At 46.8% G+C, this 25,958-nt stretch overlaps 1 protein-coding gene across 5 annotated transcripts; it reads right to left on the bottom strand.

Annotated features, from left to right (window-relative positions):
* Window positions 1-862: 862 nt before the first annotated feature.
* On the bottom strand, window positions 863-25,383 carry LOC136660466 (C-type lectin domain family 12 member B-like). Of its 5 annotated transcripts, XM_066637665.1 has the most exons (9): window positions 25,296-25,383; window positions 22,113-22,234; window positions 20,760-20,813; window positions 16,124-16,204; window positions 12,676-12,806; window positions 12,146-12,322; window positions 10,875-11,023; window positions 10,043-10,152; window positions 863-2,446 (listed from the first exon to the last, which is right to left on the bottom strand). In XM_066637665.1, exons 5-9 carry the CDS (start codon window positions 12,743-12,745, stop codon window positions 2,332-2,334), a joined length of 621 nt encoding a protein of 206 aa, XP_066493762.1. In that variant the 5' UTR covers window positions 12,746-12,806; window positions 16,124-16,204; window positions 20,760-20,813; window positions 22,113-22,234; window positions 25,296-25,383; the 3' UTR covers window positions 863-2,331. The 5 variants fall into 5 exon arrangements, with proteins under 5 accessions (XP_066493762.1, XP_066493757.1, XP_066493761.1 ...); XM_066637660.1 differs by lacking the exon at window positions 12,676-12,806; XM_066637663.1 differs by lacking the exons at window positions 863-2,446; window positions 12,676-12,806 and adding an exon at window positions 8,645-8,704.
* Window positions 25,384-25,958: the final 575 nt, after the last annotated feature.

Raw genomic sequence — 25,958 nt, 5'->3', positions numbered from 1 at the left:
GGGGATTTTCACGTAACAGGTGGGAAGGGCACAGCTGGGCTGGATGCAAGTGAGGGGAGAGGGGGGCTGGACTTGAGCTGGAAGGAGGTGGTAAAAGAGAAAGCAAAGCAAACAAGAAACAAGCCCCTGTTACGTGAAAATCCCCTTTTCCCTTCCAAGTTGTGTTTTTATATCTGGTTATGTATTTGGACTAAAATGCAGGCCTAAAATTTCTCTTACAGGCCACAAAAGGAGTCAAATCATAAGCTCACTCATTTCTCATGTTGTTGGCCACCTTCAGTCTGGAAAGACTCATTTTCTCTAGAGACACTGGAAATGTCTTTATTGTTTAAGTCAATCACTGAATATGCAAACACCTTAAGGGAAGAGAACCTTGGCAGAAAAGTCTAAATACCTAGCCTCCACCTATTGTTAACTAAATTACAGCCATTAAGCTACATCTCCAAAATCCAGTAGCAACAGGAAGCAAGTCAGGCTCCCCCCTCCCCCAGTCAGGCTTTGCTGATAGCTGATTTCTGGACCCTTCCACCCTTTTTTTTTTTTTTAACATACTCCAGGTGTACCATTGCGTTGTACTGAGCATGCGCATCTAGGACAGCTGTAGGACACATCTGGGTCATTCTAGGTCAGACACAAGCCTTTAAGAGAAAGTTCTGAGCACATGTCTCTCTCTTTCTGGCTGCCCTCCCAAGGGAGTGGTCCTTCCTAGGACTCTTTCCCATCCAACTGCTCCCCGGGACAGGTAAATATATCTTGCGTCTAAAACTCTCTCCCTTCCATCCTACCTATTTCTCCCCTTCTTCCCTCATCTTTAGTTAGCAAACTGGGTTTAGCAAATTAAGGAACCCCTAAAATACTTCTCTACAACCTATCCATTTCTGATTCCTTTTCGGATGCACCCAAATACATAGCACATACAACCATCATAAAGCTAGGTACACTGTATCCAAATACTAGGATTCAAGTAGACATACACTTACCATTTTCCATGTGCATTATGTTTGCCTTTGTGTGTTTTTGCAATAAAAATATAATCCTTTGATTGAAAGTTACCTTTCTCCCAGTCTCCTTTTTAAGCTAAACAAGGGATTTCTTCGCTTTACACTGTCTTGCTATCCAGCCTGCAATCCTAAAAGTTTCCAAAAGGCTAATATACTAATTCCCCTAAACAAAACAGCCTTTTTGGTAACACCCCCCATTTGCAGGGAGAGGCTGAAGATAATCCCACCTCAAGATAATCCAGCAACGTTCCCTGAGGCACTCAGCAGCCACTCTCACTCCCTGTGTGGCTCTGCAAGCCACTCTTTTGCTCCTGGGAAGAGCTTTGAGTACACACAGGCAAGCTGGGGCAAAGGCAGTTCTACCTTCCAAGACGGCTGCCTGCCCTGTTTGCCAGCCTCCAAGATGGTGTTCCACATACACAGAAAGCTCAGAGCTTTAGGCAAAGGCAGTTCCAGCTTCCAAGATGGCGCCGCCTGCCTAATTTGCCAGGTTCCAAGATGGCAGCGCCCATCTTTCCGCAACCCACCTGACCTCAGGTCGCAACCCACAGTTTGAGAAATCCTGCTCTAACTTAACTTGGTGGCACTTGCAGGAAAGCCCCCTCAGATAAAATAATAATAATACTGGTATTATAATAATACCAGTAATAATAATACTGCCTTTCTGGTCATCAGATTACTCCTCTGACTTTATTCAAGGCAGTTCACATAGCCTGCCTATCTCTAAATCCCCGAGGAGATTTTTACAATAACAGAAAGGTTTTGTCTTAAGAACCGCACAACATTTCACAGTCTGGTATCACTTCTGGCCCCCAGTTGCCTCCCATGCTGGCTGACAAGCAGCTCCTTTATCTTGAAGGGCAGCCAAGACACTTCTTTGCTCACACCAAAGAGCAGGTGGAATAACTCAGCTCAGCTTGTCAGCTGCTTCAAGATCTCGCCATTCCCTCCCGTGGCCTTGAACTGGCGACCTAAGAGGGCAGGTTGGAGTGTATGGGGGAAAGTGGTCCCTTCAATGACCTTGAAGTGTCTTCATGCTCTGGGTCCAGGCTAACACCAGCACTTTGAGAATTGGGACCAGAAATGAATAGACAGCCAGTGCAGTCACTGGAGCAGTTGTCCATTAACCACCGGGACACTGCATTCTGCACCAATTACAGCTTCCAAACAGTCTTCAAGGGCTGCACCACTTAAGAGTGTTACAGTTACAGTAATCCAGTCTTGAAGTCAGAAAGGCACGGACCATCGTTTTGCAGGAGACCCTGGATATCTCTTGTCCCAAAGGGCAGTGGGATAAAAGGCTGGTGTTCGGTTGACAGCTTTTTGGAGGTCAAATTTCAAATGTGCAGATAAATCTCCTTCTGTCATTGCACAGTTCAAAACTAATTTTTCCATTTTCAAAAGCCCCACAGCTTCTTGCTTTCCTGCGTGGAGTGACATTGTAGCTGTAGAAAGAAAAGATTTTTGCTTTAGTTTCTTCCTTTAGTTTCTTCCTTTAGTTTCTTCCTCCAGATGTGAAAATGAAAATGCTTAATTTCAAAGGCAGGCTGACTTAAGCCTCACATAGCCTACAGTTCAAAAGCACAACTAAAATCCCCTTGGTACACCAACATGTTCAAATTTACAAAGCAAGGGAAAACAGACTCTTAACAATTCAGGCATAACCAATCTGCTTCCTAGCCTAACATTCTTTGCAACTCCCAGCAGTCAGTGCCCTGGCTGTGTCTGACCCCAGAGTGCTATCCACTGGACATAAGTTGTGGTCATCCCACTATAGGCATCCAAACAGTTGATGGCTTGCCTTACTGCTCAACTCTGCTTGAGCTGATAGTGTGCCTTTCCACTTCACACCTCCCCTCACCATAGAGGCAAGCAGACCTGAAAGACCCTGGTGACAGCACATGGCTGCTTGGTTGGCTCCCCTGCCCCTTGTATGGAAATCAATGGTTCATAGTATTCCCACTTCCCTCCTCAAGCAAAACTTCCCAGGGTAACCATCCACGTTGAAAACCACCAAACAAAACCAAACTGTCCAAACATAGTTCAGGAAGGGACCACAGCTCAGTGGTAAAGCTGTTCCTGCTCTGCATTCAGCCATGTTTTGCCCCAGCAGCATCTCCAGGTAGGGTGGGGACAGTTTCAGACAGACTTCCCTGCCTGAAACTGTGGAGAACTGCTGCCAGTCAGTGTTGGCAATACTGAGCTCAATGGACCAGGAACCTGACTTGGTACGACAGCTTCCTATGTTCCTAAACTATCCGTAGAGGTGGGTGAAAACAGTTTTTCCACGGATTTTGGTGTTTTCCAAGCACAGAAAGCAGAGTTGTGTTTTTATTCCAAGTGTGCATTTTTTATAAATTGTAAGTACAGGCATGCCCCAGTATCTGTGGGGGTTCTGTTCCAGAACTCCCTGTGGTTAATTGAAACCATGGATACCAGGGCATGCCACTCTTCTCAGAGGTCTGCTCCCCTCACCACCAGAGGCTGCCCACATCTGTCTGCAGCCTCTGCCATACTGAAACTGAGCTTTACAATGGAAAAAAACATGACGTCAGTTTGGGTTCCCCCCCCCCCCCCCATAAAACTGGAAGTCATTTTTTAATGCCTTAAAAAACATTAGGAGGCCCAAGGAAGCCAGGCATTTTTTTTAAAATTGAAAAACAGCAAGTAATGCGTTTTTGACTCTAAGTATAAGTCTGAGCCTGGCAGAGTCCATGGACAGATGAGCGCAGCCTCTGCTGAGCTCAGAAGACCCTATGGAGGCAAGAGGAGCATAGCACCCCTTAAGAACATAAGAACAGCCCCACTGGATCAGGCCATAGGCCCATCTAGTCCAGCTTCCTGTATCTCACAGCGGCCCACCAAATGCCCTAGGGAGCACACCTGATAACAAGAGACCTCATCCTGGTGCCCTCCCCTGCATCTGGCATTCTGACATAACCCATTTCTAAAATCAGGACGTTGTGCATACACATCATGGCTTGTAACCCATAATGGATTTTTCCTCCAGAAACTTGTCCAATCCCCTTTTAAAGGCGTCCAGGCTAGACGCTATCACCACATCCTGTGGCAAGGAGTTCCACAGACCAACCACACGCTGAGTAAAGAAATATTTTCTTTTGTCTGTCCTAACCCGCCTAACACTCAATTTTAGTGGATGTCCCCTGGTTCTGGTATTATGTGAGAGTGTAAAGAGCATCTCCCTATCCACTCTGTCCATCCCCTGCATAATTTTGTATGTCTCAATCATGTTCCCCCTCAGGTGTCTCTTTTCTAGGCTGAAGAGGCCCAAACGCCGTAGCCTTTCCTCATAAGGAAGGTGCCCCAGCCCCGTAATCATCTTAGTCGCTCTCTTTTGCACCTTTTCCATTTCCACTATGTCTTTTTTGAGATGCGGCAACCAGAACTGGACACAATACTCCAGGTGTAGCCTTACCATAGATTCGTACAACGGCATTATAATACTAGCCGTTTTGTTCTCAATACCCTTCCTAATGATCCCAAGCATAGAATTGGCCTTCTTCACTGCCGCCGCACATTGGGTCCACACTTTCATCGACCTGTCCAGCACCACCCCAAGATCTCTCTCCTGATCTGTCACAGACAGCTCAGAACCCATCAGCCTATATCTAAAGTTTTGATTTTTTGCCCCAATGTGCATGACTTTACACTTACTGACATTGAAGCGCATCTGCCATTTTGCTGCCCATTCTGCCAGTCTGGAGAGATCCTTCTGGAGCTCCTCACAATCACTTCTGGTCTTTACCACTCGGAAAAGTTTGGTGTCATCTGCAAACTTAGCCACTTCACTGCTCAACCCTGTCTCCAGGTCATTTATGAAGAGGTCGAAAAGCACCGGTCCCAGGACAGATCCTTGGGGCACACCGCTTTTCACTTCTCTCCATTGTGAAAATTGCCCATTGACACCCACTCTCTGCTTCCTGGCCTCCAACCAGTTCGCAATCCACGAGAGGACCTGTCCTCTAATTCCCTGACTGTGGAGTTTTTTCAGTAGCCTTTGGTGAGGGACCGTGTCAAACGCCTTCTGAAAGTCCAGATATATAATGTCCACGGGTTCTCCCGCATCCACATGCCTGTTGACCTTTTCAAAGAATTCTATAAGGTTCGTGAGGCAAGACTTACCCTTACAGAAGGCATGCTGACTCTCCCTCAGCAAGGCCTGTTCGTCTATGTGTTTTGAGATCCTATCTTTGATGAGGCATTCCACCATCTTACCCGGTATGGATGTTAGGCTGACCGGCCTATAGTTTCCCGGGTCCCCCCTCTTTCCCTTTTTAAAAATAGGCGTGACATTTGCTATCCTCCAATCTTCTGGCACCATGGCCGTTTTGAGGGACAAGTTGCATACCTTGGTCAAGAGATCTGCAACTTCATTCTTCAATTCCTTAATAACCCTTGGGTGGATGCCATCAGGGCCCGGTGACTTATTGATCTTTAATTTATCAATGAGGTCTGAAACATCTTCTCTTTTAACCTCTATCTGACTTAACTCCTCGGTCAGGAGGGGCCGTTCGGGCAGCGGTATCTGCCCGAGGTCTTCTGCTGTGAAGACAGATGCAAAGAACTCATTTAATTTCTCTGCCATCTCTAAGTCTCCTTTTATCTCCCCTTTTCCTCCCTCACCATCCAGAGGGCCAACCACTTCTCTGGCGGGTTTTCTGCTTCTAACATATTTGAAGAAGCTTTTATTATTCCCCTTAATGTTGCTGGCCATGCGTTCCTCATAGTCTCGCTTGGCCTCCCGTATCACCTTCTTACATTTCTTTTGCCACAGTTTATGTTCCTTTTTATTCTCCTCATTAGGGCAAGACTTCCATTTACGGAAGGAAGCTTCCTTGCCCTTCACAGCCTCTCTAACTTGGTTGGTTAGCCATGTGGGCACCCTCCTGGATTTAGTGGAACCCTTCTTTCTTTGCTGTATACACCTCTGCTGGGCCTCTATTACTGTTGTTTTAAGCAGCCTGCATGCACTCTGGAGAGATTGGACTCTTTTTACCCTCCCTTTCAACCTCCTTCTAACCAGCCTCCTAATTTGAGGGAAGTCCGCCCGTCGGAAGTCAAGGGTTTTTGTTAGAGATTTGCCTGGTATTCTTCCCCCAACATGCACATCAAAACGGATTGCAGCATGATCACTGTTCCCCAATGGCTCAGTAACGTTTACATCTCTAACCAGGTCCTGCGTACCGCACAATATTAAATCCAGAGTCACCTGTCCTCTGGTGGGCTCCGTGACTAGCTGATCTAAGCCACAGTCATTTAGCACGTCAAGAAATCCGGTTTCCTTATCGTGACCAGAACACAAATTGACCCAGTCAATATGAGGATAATTGAAGTCCCGCATGATTACAACCCTGTCCCTCCTTGTCACCTCCCTGATCTGTTTCCTCATTTCAAGGTCCCCATCCGATTTCTGGTCTGGAGGACGATAGCACGCCCCCAGTATTACATCGCTGCACAAGCCTGGTAATTTAACCCACAGAGATTCTACGGTGGAGTCGGACCCACCTTCAATCTCTACTTTGCTGGATTCTATCCCTTCCTTAACATAAACGGCCACCCCACCTCCAACACGCCCCTGCCTGTCCCTCCTGTAGAGTTTATAGCCCGGGATTGCGGTATCCCACTGATTCTCCGCATTCCACCAGGTTTCCGTTATGCCCACTATGTCAATATTTTCCCTTGTCACCAGACATTCCAGTTCTCCCACCTTTGCTCGTAGACTTTGGGCATTCGCATAAAAGTATTTATACACGGAATGCCCAAGGATGGGCTGCTTATTCGCTCCTTTGTCCACGCATCCTCTCATTGTGCCAAACCATTTATCACATCCCATCACCCTACCTTTCCCAATTTCTTCTCCTACTCTGCCTTTGTCTTGTTGTTCTCTAACCTCCCCATCCTCATCCCATAGGGATGAGGAGTCCCAAACTGGATGCCCCTCGGCTCCTGTCGGCCTTCCCCCAGGGATCAGTTTAAAAGCTGCTCTGCCACCTTTTTAATGTTATGCGCCAGCAGTCTGGTTCCATTCTGGTTCAAATGGAGCCCGTCCCTCTTGTACAGGCCCCACTTGTCCCAAAAAGTTCCCCAGTGCCTAACGAATCTAAACCCCTCCTCCCTACACCACTGTCTCATCCACACATTGAGACCCCTTATCTCCGCCTGCCTAGCTGGCCCTGCGTGTGGAACAGGTAGCACTTCAGAGAACGCTACCTTTGAGGTCCTGGCTTTCAGCTTCCTGCCTAAAAGCCTAAATTTGAACTCCAGGACCTCCCAGCTACACTTGCCCACGTTGTTGGTGCCGACATGCACCACAGCCGCTACCTCTCCCCCAGCACTGTCTACTAGCCTGTCTATACGAGAAGTGATGTCCGTAACCTTTGCACCAGGCAGGCAAGTCACCATGCGGTCCTCACATCCGTCGCAACCCCCCCTCCCTATGTTTCTAATAATTGAATCCCCCACTACAAGAAGCCCCCGACCCCCCTCCCACCGAGGAGTATCCCGAGTGCGCTCGGATACGGGCCCATCCCCTGGAGAAGGGGTCCCCCCTAGGGGATCGTTTCCCTCCTCTCCAGGATGACGTCCTCCAGTCCTGAGACTTCCCACCCGGGCAGCCGAGGAGCTGCACGCCTGAGGTTGGGACGAAGCCTGATCGTCCCCGGAAGTCTCCCCACGGTCCTCCTCTGCCTGCCTGCGCTTCTCCAGGTCGGCCACCAAGGCTTCAAGGGAGCGGACGCGTTCCCTGAGACCCTGGAGCTCCTTGCACCGAGGACACACCCATGACTTATGCCCCAGAGGCATATAATCATACATGTGGCACTCGATGCAGAACACTGGATAGCCTCCACCCTCCTGCTGGCTGTCTGACTGAATAGCTTTGTTGTTGTTGTTGTTGTTGTTTTATTTAGGGGTCCTTTTAAAAACTTTACACTGGATAGCAGCCCTTTTCTCAAGGGAAGAGGAAGGGCAGTGTATGGGGCCCTGGCCTCCTCGCCCAGATGCTAAACTCTCGTGCCTTACCTGGCACTTAGTTCCCGAGGCACTTGGTTCCCAGAGGCCACACGCGTCTGCAGAGAGCCTCACGCGATGGCCGGCCTAGCTTTATACTCCTGGCTGGCTCCCCCTCCCTCCTTCCTTCCTGATTGAAAGGGGGCTGGCCTTCCCAGGTGAGTTTACAAAAGCTCAGGAAGGCAAATGGCTGCTGATGGGTGTGACCTACTCTGCAGGCTCCTGAATGGACTGCTTGGATTAGCCTAATGGGGCTCTTAATGGGTTGGGAATTGGCCCTTCCTAGGTTCTTTCCCTCCTAGTTCTGTTCTCTTAGGCTGGACTGTTTTTGTAACCTCAAGCTAGTTTTTATTTGGGTTTGTTTAATTATTTATTGCTCTCTAGATCCTGTGTCCCAATTTACTGACCTGTTTAGGTTATGTTCTAACTTAGATTAAGTTTAACCTGGGTTAAGTATAGGTTTAATTTAAACAAGTAGAAAAACCTGCTTTTCACATTATCTTCCTCCCTTCCTTCGATTAGGTGCTACCTTAGGTGCAGCTAACTTTCAACTTTGATTTAAATGCCTGACCCTTGGGCTCTTACTCACGAGTAGGACTCTGCTCCAGAGACTCTGCTCCCCCTTGGCTCCAGAGGGTGGGGAATGTTCACCCCGTATCCATGGTTTCACTTAACTGCGGGGAGTTACAGAACAGAATTCCAGCAGATATAGCTTAAAGAGAAATACAGGCATGCCCTATAAGTAGAGGTGGGTGAAAATGGTTCTTTTTTTGTTGACTTCTGTGTTTTCCAAAGTTAGTAATGCAGAAACCACTGTTATATGTTTTTCGTCCAAGGATGTATTTTTATAAAAATTATTATAACTTATAATATGTTATATAATGTATACTATTATATAATCTATATTATAAGTTATATAAACATAATTTATAAATTATATTATATATAATATTTATAAATTATAATAAATGAATTTATACAATATAATTTATAATTCCTTTAAAAGTGTACTACATAGGAGACATAGCTGGTGTAGTGTCAGTAGTTGCAACCACATGCATGGAGAGATGTTAGAGAATGGTTTTATTTTTTCACAGATTTTGATTGCTTTTGCTTTTTTACAAAACTGAGAAGTGCAGAAAGCGGTGTTTTTATTTCATTATCAATGAAAAACCCACCTCTAGCTATAAGCCACTTTCAGGCAAGGAATCATCCTCCCTTTTGTTTTGCAATGGAAAAATGCTCCATAAATGTTTTCTCCTTTTATAGTGGTATATAAAATATTTTAAATGAAGTTAAATCAGATGGTAAGAATGAAGGAAGAACCAGTCCTATGGCAATTGCCTGCCCTTTTAGAGGGGACTAGGCCTTTTGAAAACCCCAAATGCAGGGTGAATTCACACAATGGATGTTCCAGTCACAATGGGTGGCTGCATCAAGCCAGGACCTGAGCACGTGACAGAGGCAACCCATCATGGATTAAAAGAGGTTTTCTGTGGCCAGACATGATCTCCAATGAGACAGTGCTGAAAGAAGGGCAGGGGGCAGTTGATATTTGGTTGCTTGGTTGAGTATTTTAATCACGTGTGGATTCTACTGAAATTTCACTGCAGATGTCAGCCACAGCAGCAGCTTTCTGGAATGGAGACCCAAATATAAAATCCACTCCCTCAAGTTAGATACATGGACTCTTCACCAAAAACTCTCTTGCTATCAATGACACACATCGAGTGAGTTTGGCAAGGAACTCTCCTAAACAATACAATGAAAGTACAGACATCACTATGGGGTGCCACAAATGTAAAGTTTAAATCCATGGTGAGTGTATGTGAAGCCCAGCTCACTCTCATTACGTTTATGTATGGGAGAGGATTGGCCAATTCTTTGAGTACTGAACCATGAAGCAAAGAGGACAACCAGAAGACCAATAATGCCAAGGGATTAGGACATTTTTCTAAGTACTCTCTCTCTCTCAGGCAGTTATAAAACAGAGAACACAGGAACACACTCACAGGGTTGGATCGAATGGCGAACCATCTGTCCCACTGCAGGTTCCTGAAGGCACACAGCTAGCCGCAAACCAATAGGAAAAGTTGGGTAGGATGAAGGGCGGGATAGCTTCCTGCCAAATAAATTGCATTCCAGAACTGTCATTCATGGGTCTTCCCCAGGATCTTTAACCCCCAGATGTACTCGCTACCACTGTATGCCCCACAAACCTCAGGATAAATTAAGGGGGAAAGTGCCCTGATCCAGCTGAAGCCAGATTATCACACACAAATAATGCTGATGCAGGTCTGCCATGACACCTTAAGAATACCCCAAACCCTTACTGTGCTCCTTGCCTGCTGCCTGAAACCTGGAAGTCTTCAGGGGAATGATCTGTTTAGAGTGCGAAGCAGAAGCTGCTTTGTGCTTAATCCCATGTGAAGCAGCTCCTTCTCTGAGCACTGCAGACTGAGGGTGAAAAGCACCCAGATTTTGCCACTACCTCCCTCCTTCCCTTGCAGTCTAAAGCCATGCAGCGACCTCTACTGGCTGCAGGGTTGGCCAGCCCTGATTATACATGTGGAATGGGGGAATTGTAGGTGTGCCTGCCCTTCCCAAATTAACAGCCATGATGCTGCTCATAGTGCCCTTCTGAAAAAAATGAAATCCTCCCCTTCAGCTTCTGCGGGGAATAAAACAAAGTGTGGGGTAATCAATCCTCTGTAGAATTTAGGGGGAAAAGTGTCTGAAGGAGTAACACACCTTCTTCCTTAATGCTTAATGTCCCATCTGAAGAATCTGCATCAACCCATATTCCAGACACGAATTTTGCAATTATCCTACTGCGTTTCTTACCAGTATTGTCTCGTTCTTGAGTGTGAACAACTTCCCTTTCTTGTCTCTACAAAACTTATTGGCTTCAGACCATGTTACTTTCTGTCCAGCAACAAAATATATGGGCTCTTCTCTCTCAGTGCGTGGGCAATGTGCACAAACAAAGGTCCCTATGAGATGAGAAAGAAAAGGATTCCTCCACATTAGGATAGTCTCTTCCATCCCATCACAAGCCCATCCACTTCCACTTCATCTTTACCCTCTCTCTGCTGGACAAAATAGAGCACTTCTCAGTCCTGGACCAGTTCGGTGACAAGGGACCACCAAGTTTTCAACCTGGCAAAGACTTTTAAACTTCATGGTGTGATTTGCCAGGTTTTGGAGAAGGGCCTCTCCCAATGCTGAGCTGTGGAAAGCAGGAAGATGCTTTTCTGTGCTTTCACCCTCTGCCAAGTCTCCACCCTCACCCCCTCTCTGGGAAACTGCAAGGACAAAATGGGGTGCATCTGGGCTCAATGGAGAAGGTGCGATAACATTGTTCACCACCATGCAACAGTGCTCAGGACAGCACTACATGACTCAGGACACACAGAGATAGTTATGTGCTAAAAGAAACAAAAACCAACATTTGGAATGTGTTGCCTTCAGACTGGTAACTGCAGCCGGCTTAGGTGGCTTTAAAAGGGCATCTGAGAACTAGCCATTACCATTGGCTATGCAGCAAGTTCTCACTTAGTTGATTCCCAGCTGGGGCCACTCTCGATGTGGAGTTGCAAATTCTCCCCATGACTGCATGGGTTTCCTCCCGCCCCCCAAACTCACATTTATTTAAATGTTTAAAATTAGAAGTCTTTGGGATCTCTATTTAGAAATTTGGTAACTTTTCATGACCAGAAATATGCTGGAGGAAGGCAACTTATGTTTACATATACCAAATAGTCTACGGTAAAACTGGTTTCTGTACTACAAACATAAGCCATTTCGCTTAAAGTTGCAGTTTTCAAGACCCTATCAATGACTAAGTGAGGACTTGCTGTATATAGAGCCCCCATATGCAGAAGACTACCATTTAATACCAGTTGCTAGGAGACAACTGGGGTGGCGGGCCCTTTTTTCTGTATGTAGGATTCCCATAAGCATATGGCAGGCCATTGTGGCAAGCAGGATGCTGAACTAGATGGGTCTTGGGTTTGCATCCAGCAGATCCCTTTCATATCGTTAAGGAGAAAAGAAATTGTGATTCTATCCAGTCTTCAGCAAACTATTTCAGCAGCTGGGAAGAGTTTACTCACCATGTAGTGAGGTAATGTTTCCATCTGTGAAATCAGAAACGCCTCTTAAACAGCGATGGTACTCTTTTTGGTTTCTCAGGCAGTCAGCTGTGGTGTTGCCTGTAGTCTTCTCAGTCCAGCTTTCCAGGGAGCTGTTATGGGACTGCTGGTTGGAGATCCCACTTGTCTTAGAGGCCACTGAAGAACATATCACAGTGGGAGGAAGAGAATGAGCTACTCTACACACTGTAGTTGAAGCAGGAGGGGCTGGGTGGGAGCGAAAAGGGGAATCCAGCTATCCAGCTATTACGGAATCACAGGATTGTAGAATGAGAAGGGGCCTTCAAGGAATCCTCACTCACCACCCTACCTGGGTGATGCTGCAAGCACTTCTGTGCTAGGGCACTTGCAGCCTCACAGCACTCCAACTGCTAATCCAGTCGGTTGCTGGGCCAAACATTCTTGTTCCCCTGACAATTTGATGCTCAACCCTTTACATGAGATGAATCACAAGCACCCCACCAGCCATTTTGAAAGATCTTTCTCCCTACCTCCTTTCTCTCCTTCCCTTCTTTCTTCTAGATGCACCTTGGATATACTGCAGTCCAGCTCACAGCCCATCTCTACAAGTTGCAGGCGGAGATTTCAGTGGTAGACGTCATGTGTTACTATTTTCCTCCTCCTCCCAATGGTAGAGAGAATGTTTGTCAGGCCAATCAAATGTCACTCTGTGTCTTTAAACTGGGTTAGGAACTGAGGTAACATGAATGGACCTGGAGGTGAAGACAAAGGAGCCGCCCCTCCTACACTAGTGAACTGACAACAACTCGGAAGGAGGAAATAATTAAAACTTTATCAAACAGAGCTGACAGACATTTGTGGCCACTGCTTAACACACCAATTAGGTCAAATGTCACAAGCCTAAGTGCTTACTCTGTGTTCAGCGGAGCCTGGATTCTTCCGCTCTACAACTGAGCAAAATCTTCACCTCTTTCAAGTCTCTTCAGCCATCATGACCATAAGAACATAAGAAAAGCCCCACTGGATCAGGCCATAGGCCCATCTAGTCCAGCTTCCTGTATCTCACAGCGGCCCACCAAATGCCCCAGGGAGCACACCAGATAATAAGAGACCTGCAAGGCCTCCTGGGAATTGTAGTTTAAGAACATAAGAAGAGCCCCACTGGATCAGGCCATAGGCCCATCTAGTCCAGCTTCCTGTATCTCACAGCGGCCCAACAAACGCCCAGGGAGCACACCAGATAACAAGAGACCTCATCCTGGTGCCCTCCCTTGCATAACCCATTTCTGACATAACCCTTCTGACATAACCCATTTCTAAAATCAGGAGGTTGTACATCATGGTTTGTACCCCGTAATGGATTTTTCCTCCAGAAACTTGTCCAATCCCCTTTTAAAGGCGTCTAGGCTAGACGCCAGCACCACATCCTGTGGCAAGGAGTTCCACAGACCAACCACACGCTGAGTAAAGTAATATTTTCTTTTCTCTGTTCTAACTCTCCCAACACTCAATTTTGGTGGATGTCCCCTGGTTCTGGTGTTATGTGAGAGTGTAAAGAGCATCTCACTATCCACTCTGTCCATCCCCTGCATAATTTTGTATGTCTCAATCATGTCCCCCCTCAGGCGTCTCTTTTCTAGGCTGAAGAGGCCCAAACGCCGTAGCCTTTCCTCATAAGGAAGGTGCCCCAGCCCTGTAATCATCTTAGTCGCTCTCTTTTGCACCTTTTCCATTTCCACTATGTCTTTTTTGAGATGCGGCGACCAGAACTGGACACAATACTCCAGGTGTGGCCTTACCATAGATTTGTACAACGGCATTATAATATTAGCCATTTTGTTCTCAATACCTTTCCTAATGATCCCAAGCATAGAATTGGCCTTCTTTATGGCCGCCCACACATTGGGTCGACACTTTCATCGACCTGTCCACCACCACCCCAAGATCTCTCTCCTGATCTGTCACAGACAGCTCAGAACCCATCAGCCTACATCTAAAGTTGTGATTCTTTGCCCCAATATGCATGACTTTACACTTACTGACATTGAAGCGCATCTGCCATTTTGCTGCCCATTCTGCCAGTCTGGAGAGATCCTTCTGGAGCTCCTCACAATCACTTCTGGTCTTCACCACTCGGAAAAGTTTGGTGTCGTCTGCAAACTTTGCAACCTCACTGCTCAACCCTGTCTCCAGGTCATTTATGTTTTTTTTTGTTGGCATCCTTCAGTCTCGGAAGACTATGGTGTCACGCTCTGAATGGTGGTTCTGGAACAGAGTGTCCTCTCCAGCGCGTGAAGCCTGGGTAAAGTAGGTATGGAGGATAGGCTGTTACCCATGCAGCAAATCCCCCCTCTCCATGTTGCTGAAATGGTCCAATGGAAAGGCAGAGGCCAATACGGTTGGTTCCAGCCGTATTGTTGGTCATTTATGAAGAGGTTGAAAAGCACCGGTCCCAGGACAGATCCTTGGGGCACACCGCTTTTCACTTCTCTCCATTGTGAAAATTGCCCATTGACACCCACTCTCTGTTTCCTGGCCTTCAACCAGTTCTCAGTCCATGAGAGGACCTGTCCTCTAATTCCCTGACTGTGGAGTTTTTTCAGTAGCCTTTGGTGAGGGACCATGTCGAACGCCTTCTGAAAGTCCAGATATATAATGTCCACGGTTTCTCCCGCATCCACATACCTGTTGACCTTTTCAAAGAATTCTATAAGGTTCGTGAGGCAAGACTTACCCTTACAGAAGCCATGCTGACTCTCCCTCAGCAAGGCCTGTTCATCTATGTGTTTTGAGATCCTATCTTTGATGAGGCATTCCACCATCTTACCCGCTATAGATGTTAGGCTGACCGGCCTATAGTTTCCCGGGTCCCCCACTTTCCCTTTTTAAAGATCGGCGTGACATTTGCTATCCTCCAATCTTCTGGCACCGTGGCCATTTTGAGGGACAAGTTGCATATCTTAGTCAAGAGATCTGCAAATTCATTCTTCAACTCCTTAATAATTCTTGGGTGGATGCCATCAGGGCCCGGTGACTTATTGATCTTTAATTTATCAATGAGGTCTGAAACATCTTCTCTTTTAACCTCTATCTGACTTAACTCCTTGGACCAGCTTTGTCCAATTGTTACCCTGCACATACCTGATCTCATCTGATCGTGGAAGCTAAGCAGGGTCAGGCCTGGTTAGTACTTGGATGGGAGACCGCCTGGGAATACCGGGTGCTGTAGGCTTATACCATAGTCTTTCGAGACTGAAGGTTGCCAACCATTTTTGTCCAAACTGAACTTCCACTTGGTTTGTCTAGATTCAGACATCTTAGCTGGACACTGAGGCTGAAGGCTGCTTGTCCCATAATTCTGTATGCTGCCATTCCTAATCACCAGCTTGCATTCTCAGGCAAAGTTCAAAAGGCTCCATTGCCATCTCTAGTTATTTTGTCTGCAGATTTACAATCCACAATGGGCCACAGTTAACAGTGAAGGAACCCAGTGGGCAGCAATTTTCAACCACTGTGCTGCTTTTCAACACTGGTGTGCTGTGAATGGTTCGCAGGTGTGCTGTAGGAGTTTAGGGGAGGAGTCATTTATTAATAGGGCCATTGGGGGATGTGAGTCCCCAGACGGCAGTGTCGAGTGCCTTGTCAATTGTCCAAAAAATGATATGCCTTGACAATTTTAGCACCGTGACAGTGTGCCATAAGATGAAAAAGGCAGAAAATACCAGGGATGTGCGATGGGTGGGGAGGCAGGTGAGGAAGAGCCTCCCCACCGGAGTCCTTTGAAAAATGCCGCTGCTGTGTGAGGTGCCCAGGAGAGTGAAAGTAAAGAGCCACAGAGAATCTGACCTATAAGGTAGGGTTTAGGGGAGACAGAAGGAAGCCTATATAATGCATTTAGCCCCCCCCCAAAAAAAAGCAGGAAAAAAATTTGAGAGGATGCCCATAAATGTATAAGAACCAAGGGAATTAAGAACTCACTATAGATGGTGACAATGATGGCAGCAGCGATGATGGCAGCAGCAGCAGCAACAAGTATAATTTTCCATTTCCAGGGGTTTGCTAAGACAAAGAGACAAATGTATTGCTTAACACAAGTATACTGACTGCAACCATAAAAGAACAGCCCTAAACATCAAAGACACAAGACTCACAGAGAAGGGTCAAGTGACACCTCTGAAATGAAAAGAGATGGGCAAGGTTTATTTTAAAAACAAAAAATAGGTAAGTATATGCGCATGAATGCAACCACATGCATTTAATACAAAAAAGCTAATATCCTAAAAGCACATTACACAAAACAATTAAATGTGCAAACAGAAGATTTAGCACTAAATTTTAGGACAAACCTGGACATTTTCAACAAAAGGCTGAAAATTGCAGGGTGCCTCAATTTCACCACTGTGGTGAGTGCACTGGAAGCCCCCCAAAGATCCTACTTGGGGAAAGCCACTTTGGAACATGGCAGATGTTCTTCATTGGGCTGAAGCACCCCAACACCAGCCCCACCTGGCAGTGGCAGAATGCCTTCAAGCTATACCATAGGTGAAAGCTTAAAACTACTGCTAAGCAGTAATGTCCTTGCAAGGCCACTTAGAGGCTGTGGCTCATTTCCTGATGCAGGTGCCCAGAGAGCCTTCAGCAGACCACTGCGCCTGGATTTCCAGGTAGACGAAACTGGCCAAGTCACAGTTTCAGCAGTATCAGTATCAGAAGTGCAGAACAGCAGCTCCCCAGAGGAATGGTAAGCACCGCTCGTGCCAGGGACGCCTTTCCTGGTGTACAGTGGTCGCCAGTTTGGTCGCCAGTTTGGAGATCAAGTGGTCGCCAGTTTGGAGATCAAGTGCATTCAAAATGGAATTCCATTTGCAATTCATTTTTATTATAATTTTATACCCCTTTTGCATCTTAAAAAAACTCAAATGTGACCATGACACAAAGAAGAAAAAGGCACACAGCACCCTCTTCCCTTTAAGGTGTCCCAGACCCAGGAATTTAGCCCAGAAACAAATGGGAGATAGCAAAGCTCACAGAAAGATCAATGCGACTTGAGCCCTGTGGATAAGAGCAACTTAAAGTCTTGCATCCAAAACCTGGATCGGCTCAAGTTTCGAGGTTGTGTTCAACGGCAGCTGTGGTAGTTAGATTTAGAGACCTTTATTGGCATTAATTCATGTTCCAACAAATGAGTCATCAAAGTAAAACAAGATGTAAAATAAAAAGAAATAAATAATTAAAAATAAAACAAACAAGTAGCTGTATCAGGTGCACATCTAGGGAGACCCAGTGTACCCCCTAAAGAACTTAGCCTGAGGACGCTCGAACGAATGATTAATCGAGCTTAACCATATGTTCTGCCAGATTCTCCTCCCCACTGAATCTCATGCCCGCTTAACGCTGATTAGTTTCCCTTGTTAAACTCACAAGTGCAGCAAGCAAAAGTCAGAGTCCAGTCCCAGTTCACAGATTCCAAGAAAGTCAGTCCAATCAGTTAGAGTTGCCAAACCAGAGTCCAGAGCCAATAAGCCGAGTCACAGTTCAAGGTAAGATTCCAAGTAGCCAGTCAAATCAGTCAAAGTATCCAAGTCAAAGTCCAAAGTCATTAAGCCAAGTCACAGTCCGCGGTCAGATTCCAAATTCAATAAGCCAAGTCAGTCTCTTCTCCTAACTCCAACCTACACTCCTCCTACAACCCACAACCCTTCCTGCCTCAGGTGTTCCTTATATCCCTGAGGGCCCTATTGCCTTCAGGTGGCTGCAGCTGTGCAGCACACTCTGCTGGATGTCCAGGCCTTAACCTTAAAGGGGCCACTGCTGACACCACGTCCACCTCCTCGCCAGATCTTCCGCGATTCCAATACACCATACTGGAGAACCATATAGGAGCTGTGGTATTACTCTGGCATTACAAACTTTAAGAGTGGATGGAAAATGACAATTGCCTTGCCTAAAGAAGAAACGAGTGATAGATTGAATGGTATATTGCAGTGTTATTCAAACTGTGAGGCGCAGCTCTTTAGGGAAGTGCTAGGAACTCAAAGGGGAGGCACGGGATGTCCTCTCAAAGCGATACAGTCACACCCCTGGGCAGAATAAGAGCCGTCTTCTGCACTTTTTTTTAAAGCAGAAGAAACAGGAGTTGCTCAGCTGCAAGAGTAGCTGCTGCCCCGCCCGCTTCTGAGCATGCTCAGCTTGCAGTCCTTAACCCTTGCTGATCCTTGTATGGTTGGTTCCTAGTTCCCAGCCTGGGATCGATTCTCATCAAAGTGAAATCTCTCTTTTCAACCCCCTCCCTCTTCCCCCTTTCAATCTCCAAACCTTCCCACTTTCCTCCCCTTCCCCTTAAAGTTGTTTCCATGCAGTTGGCAAAGGGGGAGGGGAGAGACAAGCACACACTTTACTTGGCCAGGAGCAGAAAAAGGGTACTGTTTTTAAAGTGATTTATTAATCTTGTTGTTTGACTGAAGAGAAAAGGGTATATTTTTAAAGTGATGAATCTTGCTATTTGTAGGGAATACTTATCAGCCATTGATGAAGTGATTGCCAGCCCAATCCTATCCACACTTTCCTGGGAGTAAGCCCCATTGACTCTAATGGGACTTACTTCTGAGTAGACATGCATAGGATTGGGCTGTGCATCTCCTAGTATAGGAGAAAAATCAGCATCCTAACCAAACCCTTATCAGCTCTGATATATTTTCATGGTCTATTTTTGTTTTCCCCACCAGCTGCTGGAAAAATTTAATTTAATTAAATTAATAAAGGGTTCAATCCTATCCAAGGAGAATGGGAGAAATGACTAGTTGGATTGGGGTCCACAGGGGTGTGTGTGTGTGTAATGTTGGTCAGACTGGTTGTTCACAAAGTTCATTTGATAAAACAATTCTATTGGTATGCTTACAAAGTTAAAAAAAATGAGTCTTCTTGGACCAGACAAAATCTACCTACTCCAGCATCCTGTCTCCAATAGTGATCAGCAGCTGATCATTTATAAAGCATGTATATTGCTGTTTATTAATAACGTTAATATATATTTGATATTATATTATAGTTAACTATATAAATATAGTTAATATTTCTGGCCACTTCCTGTTTAATGATGTCACTTCCAGCCCTCAGGAACATGATGGGGAGTCATGGCCAACAGACACGGGGGTCAAGGGAGCCACTGGCCAGAAAAGTTTGAGTACCACTGATATAGTGGGTTAAGTTAGCTGACAGCTTCTGATGGGCAGTCCATGTAAGATTATAACAAAAATTCACCCCCAAATATTTAAAGTCTTAACTTGTTCAATTTTCCTCCCTTCTACAGACCATGGATATGGTTTCCATGACTTTGAGAATACCAAGATTTTAGTCTTCCCTTAATTAAGTTCCAATTTATTAGCAACTAGGTAATCATTACATTCATTTAGAAGACGCAGTAAACCTATATGTGAGCAGGACATCAAGACAGCGTCATCAGCATAAAGCAGCAGAGGCACGTGCCTAGAGCCCAACTTAGGGGGGTGACCATCTACTTCCAAGAGAAAAGAAACCAAATCATTAAGGAAGAGTGAGAAGGGGGGGGGGGAGAAAACATCCTTACTTCACACCCTTTTCAACAGGAATTTTCGGGGTCAGTTTCCCCGAAGGAGGGAGCTGTGGTAGTTAAGTGGTTAGGATCACACATACAGCCACGGCCAGATCCTTAATTTTCAAGATAAAAGTGTCCCTGTTCCCAGCATGCTGTGTGGCTGCACAGCTCGAAGTCACATTCCATGTAGTGTGGCTGAACTGGAAGTCGGCAATAATGGCTGTACCACCACACAGCAACCAAAGAGGTCCATACAGCAGCATAGATCCCTTGAGGGACTATAGAAAGGTACTCTTTCCTATACACCAAGGGTGCCCAACCCCTGGCCCAGGGGCCATTTCTAGGAGCCCCTAGCCCTCCGGCGACTTGCCGGAGCCCATGCTGGCCCGATGTAACTGCTCTCAGCGTGAGGATGACTGTTCGACCTCTCATGTGATCTGTAGTTCGAGGGCTTCCTCCACTGCTTGCTGTTTCATGTCTGTGATTCAGCAGTGGCAGCAAAGGAAAGGCCAGTCTTGCTTTGTGCAAGGCCTTTTATAGGTCTTGAGCTATTGCAAGACCTTCATTCATTCATAAAATTTCCATCTCTAATATATTAATTTATGTAAATTTATTCAAATTTTAAATGTAAATTAATTCTTTGGCCCCCAACACAGTGTCAGAGAGATGATGTGGCCCTCCTGCCAAAAAGTTTGGACACCCCTGCTATACACCAAAGCTTACAAGAAGCGTTTTGGCTCTAAGGTGGGCATTCAGAAATAGCCCCCATGTTTAAGAACACTTCCAAACTCTGCTACAAAAGCTGAGGGTTTATTAATGACAATTAAAACACACACACCTGAAGTCCATTAGTCCATTGCTAAAGTCCATTAGCAATGGAGTAGACATTTGAAATAATCTGTTTTTATTCGCCAAAAATCTATTCAAAATAAGGCAGTTAAGAGGCAGATCAGTACTTATGTCTAAAACTGCTCTTATGATGTCAAGAGAGAACCAATCAGGTTCTGCAGTTGTACTGGGTATGCAAGATACAAGACTTACCAAGGCACCAGTTCCTTACAAATGTCCAGGGACTTTTTTGTTGTTGTCCACTTTCTAAGTTGAAAGAAATTGAGAAAGAAGAAAAGCCTGTCAACCCAACAGTAGGGCAAATATGAATAAGCCACATGCAACACCATGTTGTTGGCATCCTTCAGTCTCGGAAGACTATGATATCACGCTCTTAATGGTGGTTCTGGAACAGAGTGTCCTCTCCAGTGCGCGAAGCCTGGGTAAAGTAGGTATGGAGGATAGGCTGTTTCCCATGCAGCAAATTCCCCCTCTCCACATCGCTGAAATGGTCCAATGGAAAGGCAGAAGCCAGTACGGTTAGTTCCAGTGGCGTCGCAGGAGTTGCCAGAACATGACTGTGTTCAGCCATGAACTGCCTCAGGTACTCTGGCTCCGGATTTTGCCTCGAGGTTGACTCCTGAAGCATTTTCCATAACTGGATGTAGCCACAAGGCAGTGGAGGTTTGGGATCAGAGTTTTCCTTCTCTCAGATGAGCTGCCTTCCCAGGCTGACGAGTCCCATCTACGACAAGTACAGCCACACACACAGCATGCAACACACATACAGGTATATATGCTAAATTTAGCAGCTACCATGGCTGTTTCTGGAATGCTGCCAGACCCACTCTGAGCTCCTCCACACATGGACAGAGACTACGTAGACTGTTCTCAACAAGATAATGTCCTGGAGCACCACAGAGATGTGGTGTGGCTTTTGTTCTGAGGCTAGACTAGGATCCATAGGATCCATAGATTTTCCTATGGTGAGTCACTGAAAACTCTCTGCCCTTGGTCTTTATCTCTTAAATCAGGATTCATGGCTAATGCATATTCTGTGTTCACAGATTTGGCATGCAAGATTCTTAATTCAGGGTTCTTAACCCTGAGTTAGCCCCGAGTTTTTACAAAAACAAAAAATAACAGTCTGGTAAAACCAGGGAGAGGGGGTATCCAGTTAGTCCCAATTACAAATTTTGACTCCCCAGTGTATTCTCCTAGTCGTTTTCACTCAGGGCAGTGAGTGTAAGGGCCTCTTGCACTTTTCCAAAGTGAGACAGTTGTCCAACAGGAACTACTGTAAACCCGGCCTGTGCCTCACCATCATCAGTAAGTCAGAGGCACTTTGGAGCTGGGAGGCCCATAGCAAGTGTGAGCCTTGGCAATACCACAAAGCTACCAGTACCACAATTTGAGAACTGCGTAATTGGCCCACAAAACTCATAGCAGGACTTGGGAGGGAATTCCCAGGTGCTGGAGACGGGGCTTTCAGCTCAGCATGGTACTCCTCCATTGAAAGGTTGATCGCTCAGCCTCTCTTCTGCAGCAGAACAGAAATTGGCTTACCTGGAGAGTCTCTCATTTCTGCTGGTTTGTTCAGGAGCAACTGGACTTGTCCTGGATCTTTTTCTTTGTTCTCCACAATGGGACTGTTCATGTTTACATCATTTTGAGCCAACTGCTCCATCCTTTGGAAAATCAGAGACATGTAAACATCTGTAACATATACACATTCCCCGAGAGCTTCAACATTTAGGCAGGATTTATTCAAAAGCATTTGCCTGAAAGCTGATTGATTCTCATCATTTGTATTGTGTTTTTTTAAAACTTTATACAGAAGAGTGGTTTTATTTTTCAAACAGGGAAGGCCTATGGTACAGGGGTTCCACCTGTCATGCAAGGAGCTGCTCCTTGCACAAGCAATACGCTAGTGAGGCAACAATCATGTTATGAGGCTAAGGCTAAGCCTTGGGAACCTTCCACCAGTGGAGTGACAAGAAACAGAAGTGGATTGCTAGAATCCAACGTTCGAGAAAAAAAACTCTTCTATATCCTTCTCTACAAACAACATTTCAAACTCTGCAAATTTCCTGGGGCTAATTTCTTTTTCGTGAAATAGTCTTGCAATCACAGATATCCAAATCACAGGAGGTAGTCAATATTCCAACTTGTACATCCAAAAACAACAAAAGATTTTTTAACAATGCATCTTTTCCAGGCTTCACATACTTGCTAAATGTCCTTGAATTCAGATTGTAGATAATCCCATCATCAGGTGATTTTTAACCCCTTATTCAATTTTACACATCCCTTATTTTACAATAAGCTAATCATTAAATGATTACGTTCACTATCATTTTTTGTTCTTAATTCTTAAGGCACAAAAAAATTGCCTAGGTTTGTTCTGTCATATTTTTGTTCTTCTAATCCCTCATTTTAAGAGTCCGAAGCAAGGTCATGTTTTTATCAGGACTGATCAGTTTGTTTCATTAATCAGGATGGCGATTGTTAATCAATTTCAATCCAATCCATAGTGATTAATTCATTTCAAATATAATGCCGTTGTACAAATCTATGGTAAGGCCACACCTGGAGTATTGTGTCCAGTTCTGGTCGCCGCATCTCAAAAAAGACATAGTGGACTTAAAAAAGAGAGTGACTAAGATGATTACGGGGCTGGGGCACCTTCCTTATGAGGAAAGGCTACGGCGTTTGGGCCTCTTCAGCCTAGAAAAGAGACGCCTGAGGGGGGACATGATTGAGACATACAAAATTATGCAGGTAATGGACAGAGTGGATAGGGAGATGCTCTTTACACTCTCACATAATACCAGAACCAGGGGACATCCACTAAAATTGAGTGTTGGGCGGGTTAGGACAGACAAAAGAAAATATTTCTTTACTCAGCGCGTGGTCGGTCTGTGGAACTCCTTGCCACAGGATGTGGTGCTGGCGTCTAGCCTAGACGCCTTTAAAAGGGGATTGGACAAGTTTCTGGAGGAAAAATCCATTATGGGGTACAAGCCATGATGTGTATGCGCAACCTCCTGATTTTAGAAATGGGTTATGTCAGAATGCCAGATGCAAGGGAGGGCACCAGGATGAGGTCTCTTGTTATCTGGTGTGCTCCCTGAGGCATTTGGTGGGCCGCTGTGAGATACAGGAAGCTGGACTAGATGGGCCTATGGCCTGATCCAGTGGGGCTGTTCTTATGTTCTTATGAGCCAAGACGGTGCAGTAGTTCTGGTGTTCAAATGCACACTCAGCCACAAAGTGACTGACCCAAGGTCATCCAGGAAGCTCTCTCTCAGCCTAGTCTAACTCACAGAGTTGTCATGAAAACAAGAGGAGGGAAAGAACCATGAGCTCCTTGGAGGAAGGGTGAGATAAAAGTGGAAATCAATATTCTCCAGAGCTTTTTCTTCACCATGTAAGTGTCATACATTTATGTATGACACATCCATGTCCCTCTTGTGGCAAGCCCCCACTCTCCCATTCTGTGGCACTTCAGGAATGCTGCCAAGTGGCAGCCAACCCACACTGTGCTAAGGAACGAATAGGGGAGGGTCCTCTACTGCAGGGTTGCTTTGAGCCTGGCCCAAGGAGACACATATACACCACTGTTAATAAACCTGCTTGTTACCAACACCAATGCGGAGCAGGCTCAACAGACAATGTAAGAGTGTGCAAGAGACAATGCAAGAGCATGTCTCTGTCATTTACTACTTTTGTAGCTGCCCGGAGTAAAATACACAAAAACAAATGTGACTGAAGAGCTGTGTAGTGCTGTGGTTCAGGTGTGCTGGATGGCCAGCCTTGTGGAGCAGGCCCAATGGACAATGCAGGAGTGTGTCTCTGTCATGCACAGCTTTTGCAATTGTCAGGAGTAAAACACACAATAACAAATGCGACTGCAGAGCAGTGCAGTGAACATAGGAACAGAAGAAGAGCCGCAGAGGATCAGGCCAAAAACAGCCTAATCCTAAGCTGCCCAGAGGAGGGATGTGCAGCGGGAGGGGAGGCAGAGCTTCCCAAGTGTCCGCATTGGAGTCCTTGGAAAAGCACTGCCTCCGTGGGAGGCCTGCAAGCTCTTAGGACCCATGTGCAAGCAAAAAGTGAGGATGTGTAGCGGAGTCACTTGGGTGCAGGGTGTGTGGTGGGTGGGGAGGCAGAGCACACTGTACTTGAGCACCTCACATGGTGGAGTCCTCCGCTGGGGAGGCTCTGCCTCCCCACCCACCACACGCCCTGCACCCAAGTGACTTCAGTGGCTGCTGGGAAGGCTCCCTCCAGAGACAGCGGCCTGAGCCGGGGTGCCAGAGGACGGTGCTGCCTGGCGAAGAGGCGCCCTTCCAGGTCAGGCAGGGCCCCCCACACACATGGTGGGGGGAGCAGTGCCTGCACTCCGGCCCAGCAGCAGATGCCTGCGGCCTCTTTGGAGACTGGAAGCCCCGCGGGGCAGGGACCGCGTCCTCTCGCGCTCTGCCAAGAGCGCCGCCCGCAGCCCACGCGAAGAGATGGGCGAGTTAGGGCCTCCGAGAGCGGCCGTCGCTCCTCACTCGCCGCCTCCCTGCCGGGCACGAGGCAGCCACAGAGCAGGGAGGCTCTCGCCCGGCGGCTCCAGCCTCCTCTGCCCGCCCGTGTCCCAGAGGAGGACAGCGTGGCTGCGGGGCGGAGCGCTACCCCCGACCGAGGAGGCCCGAAGCCGGCCTCTGCTGCCCCAGCTCCCCCTGCCAGCCAGCCACCCACCTGCTGAGGCGAGCTGCCCAGCCTGATCACCGCCTCCGAGGACCGCCGTTCGCGCCGGCCGGCATCTTGCCCCCGTCACCACCCCCGGCAAGGGGAGGGACGCATGGTCAGAGTGACAGGCGCACAGCCCTGTCAGGGCCGGGTTCCTCGCTACCGGTCAGTGACGTCACCGGCTCCATAACAACCAGTCCCTGAAAAGGCGGCGTCTCGGTTGACGTCAGGAGCTGGCGCAACAGGAGGCGCGGCCATCCTGGAAGCGGGCGAGTGGGCGGGGCCTCCGCGCCAGGACTGGGCAGCAGCCCTGAAGCTAACAGCTCTACTGCAGCGCTGCAGCCGCGCTGGCCAGGCCTGTCCCCTGCCGGTGCCCGCGGGGCGTGCCGCAGACGTTCCCTGCCCTCGGAGCTGCGCTGAGGCTGCAGCAGTGCCCCACTCAGTGGAGCGGCTGGAAGGTCGCAGGCCCCGCGCCGGCACGTGGAAAATTCATGTCCCGCCTTTCTCAAAGAAATCCAGGAGTCAACAGGAAACAGGACTTGCCAAGTTGTGATTCTGGACACCTTTGCAATATTTTAAGTTAAGCAAAATAATTCAGAATGTCAAAATGTAGAGCGAATGGATTATTACAGACTAAAATTAGTGTACTTGAAATGGAAGGAAAAATGTCAC

The sequence above is a fragment of the Tiliqua scincoides genome, chromosome 9 (genome assembly GCF_035046505.1).
Source record: "Tiliqua scincoides isolate rTilSci1 chromosome 9, rTilSci1.hap2, whole genome shotgun sequence".
NCBI classification, from domain to species: Eukaryota; Metazoa; Chordata; class Lepidosauria; order Squamata; family Scincidae; genus Tiliqua; species Tiliqua scincoides.
The sequence above is the reverse complement of the archived record's forward strand: the minus strand, read 5'-3'. Positions and strand labels throughout refer to the sequence as shown.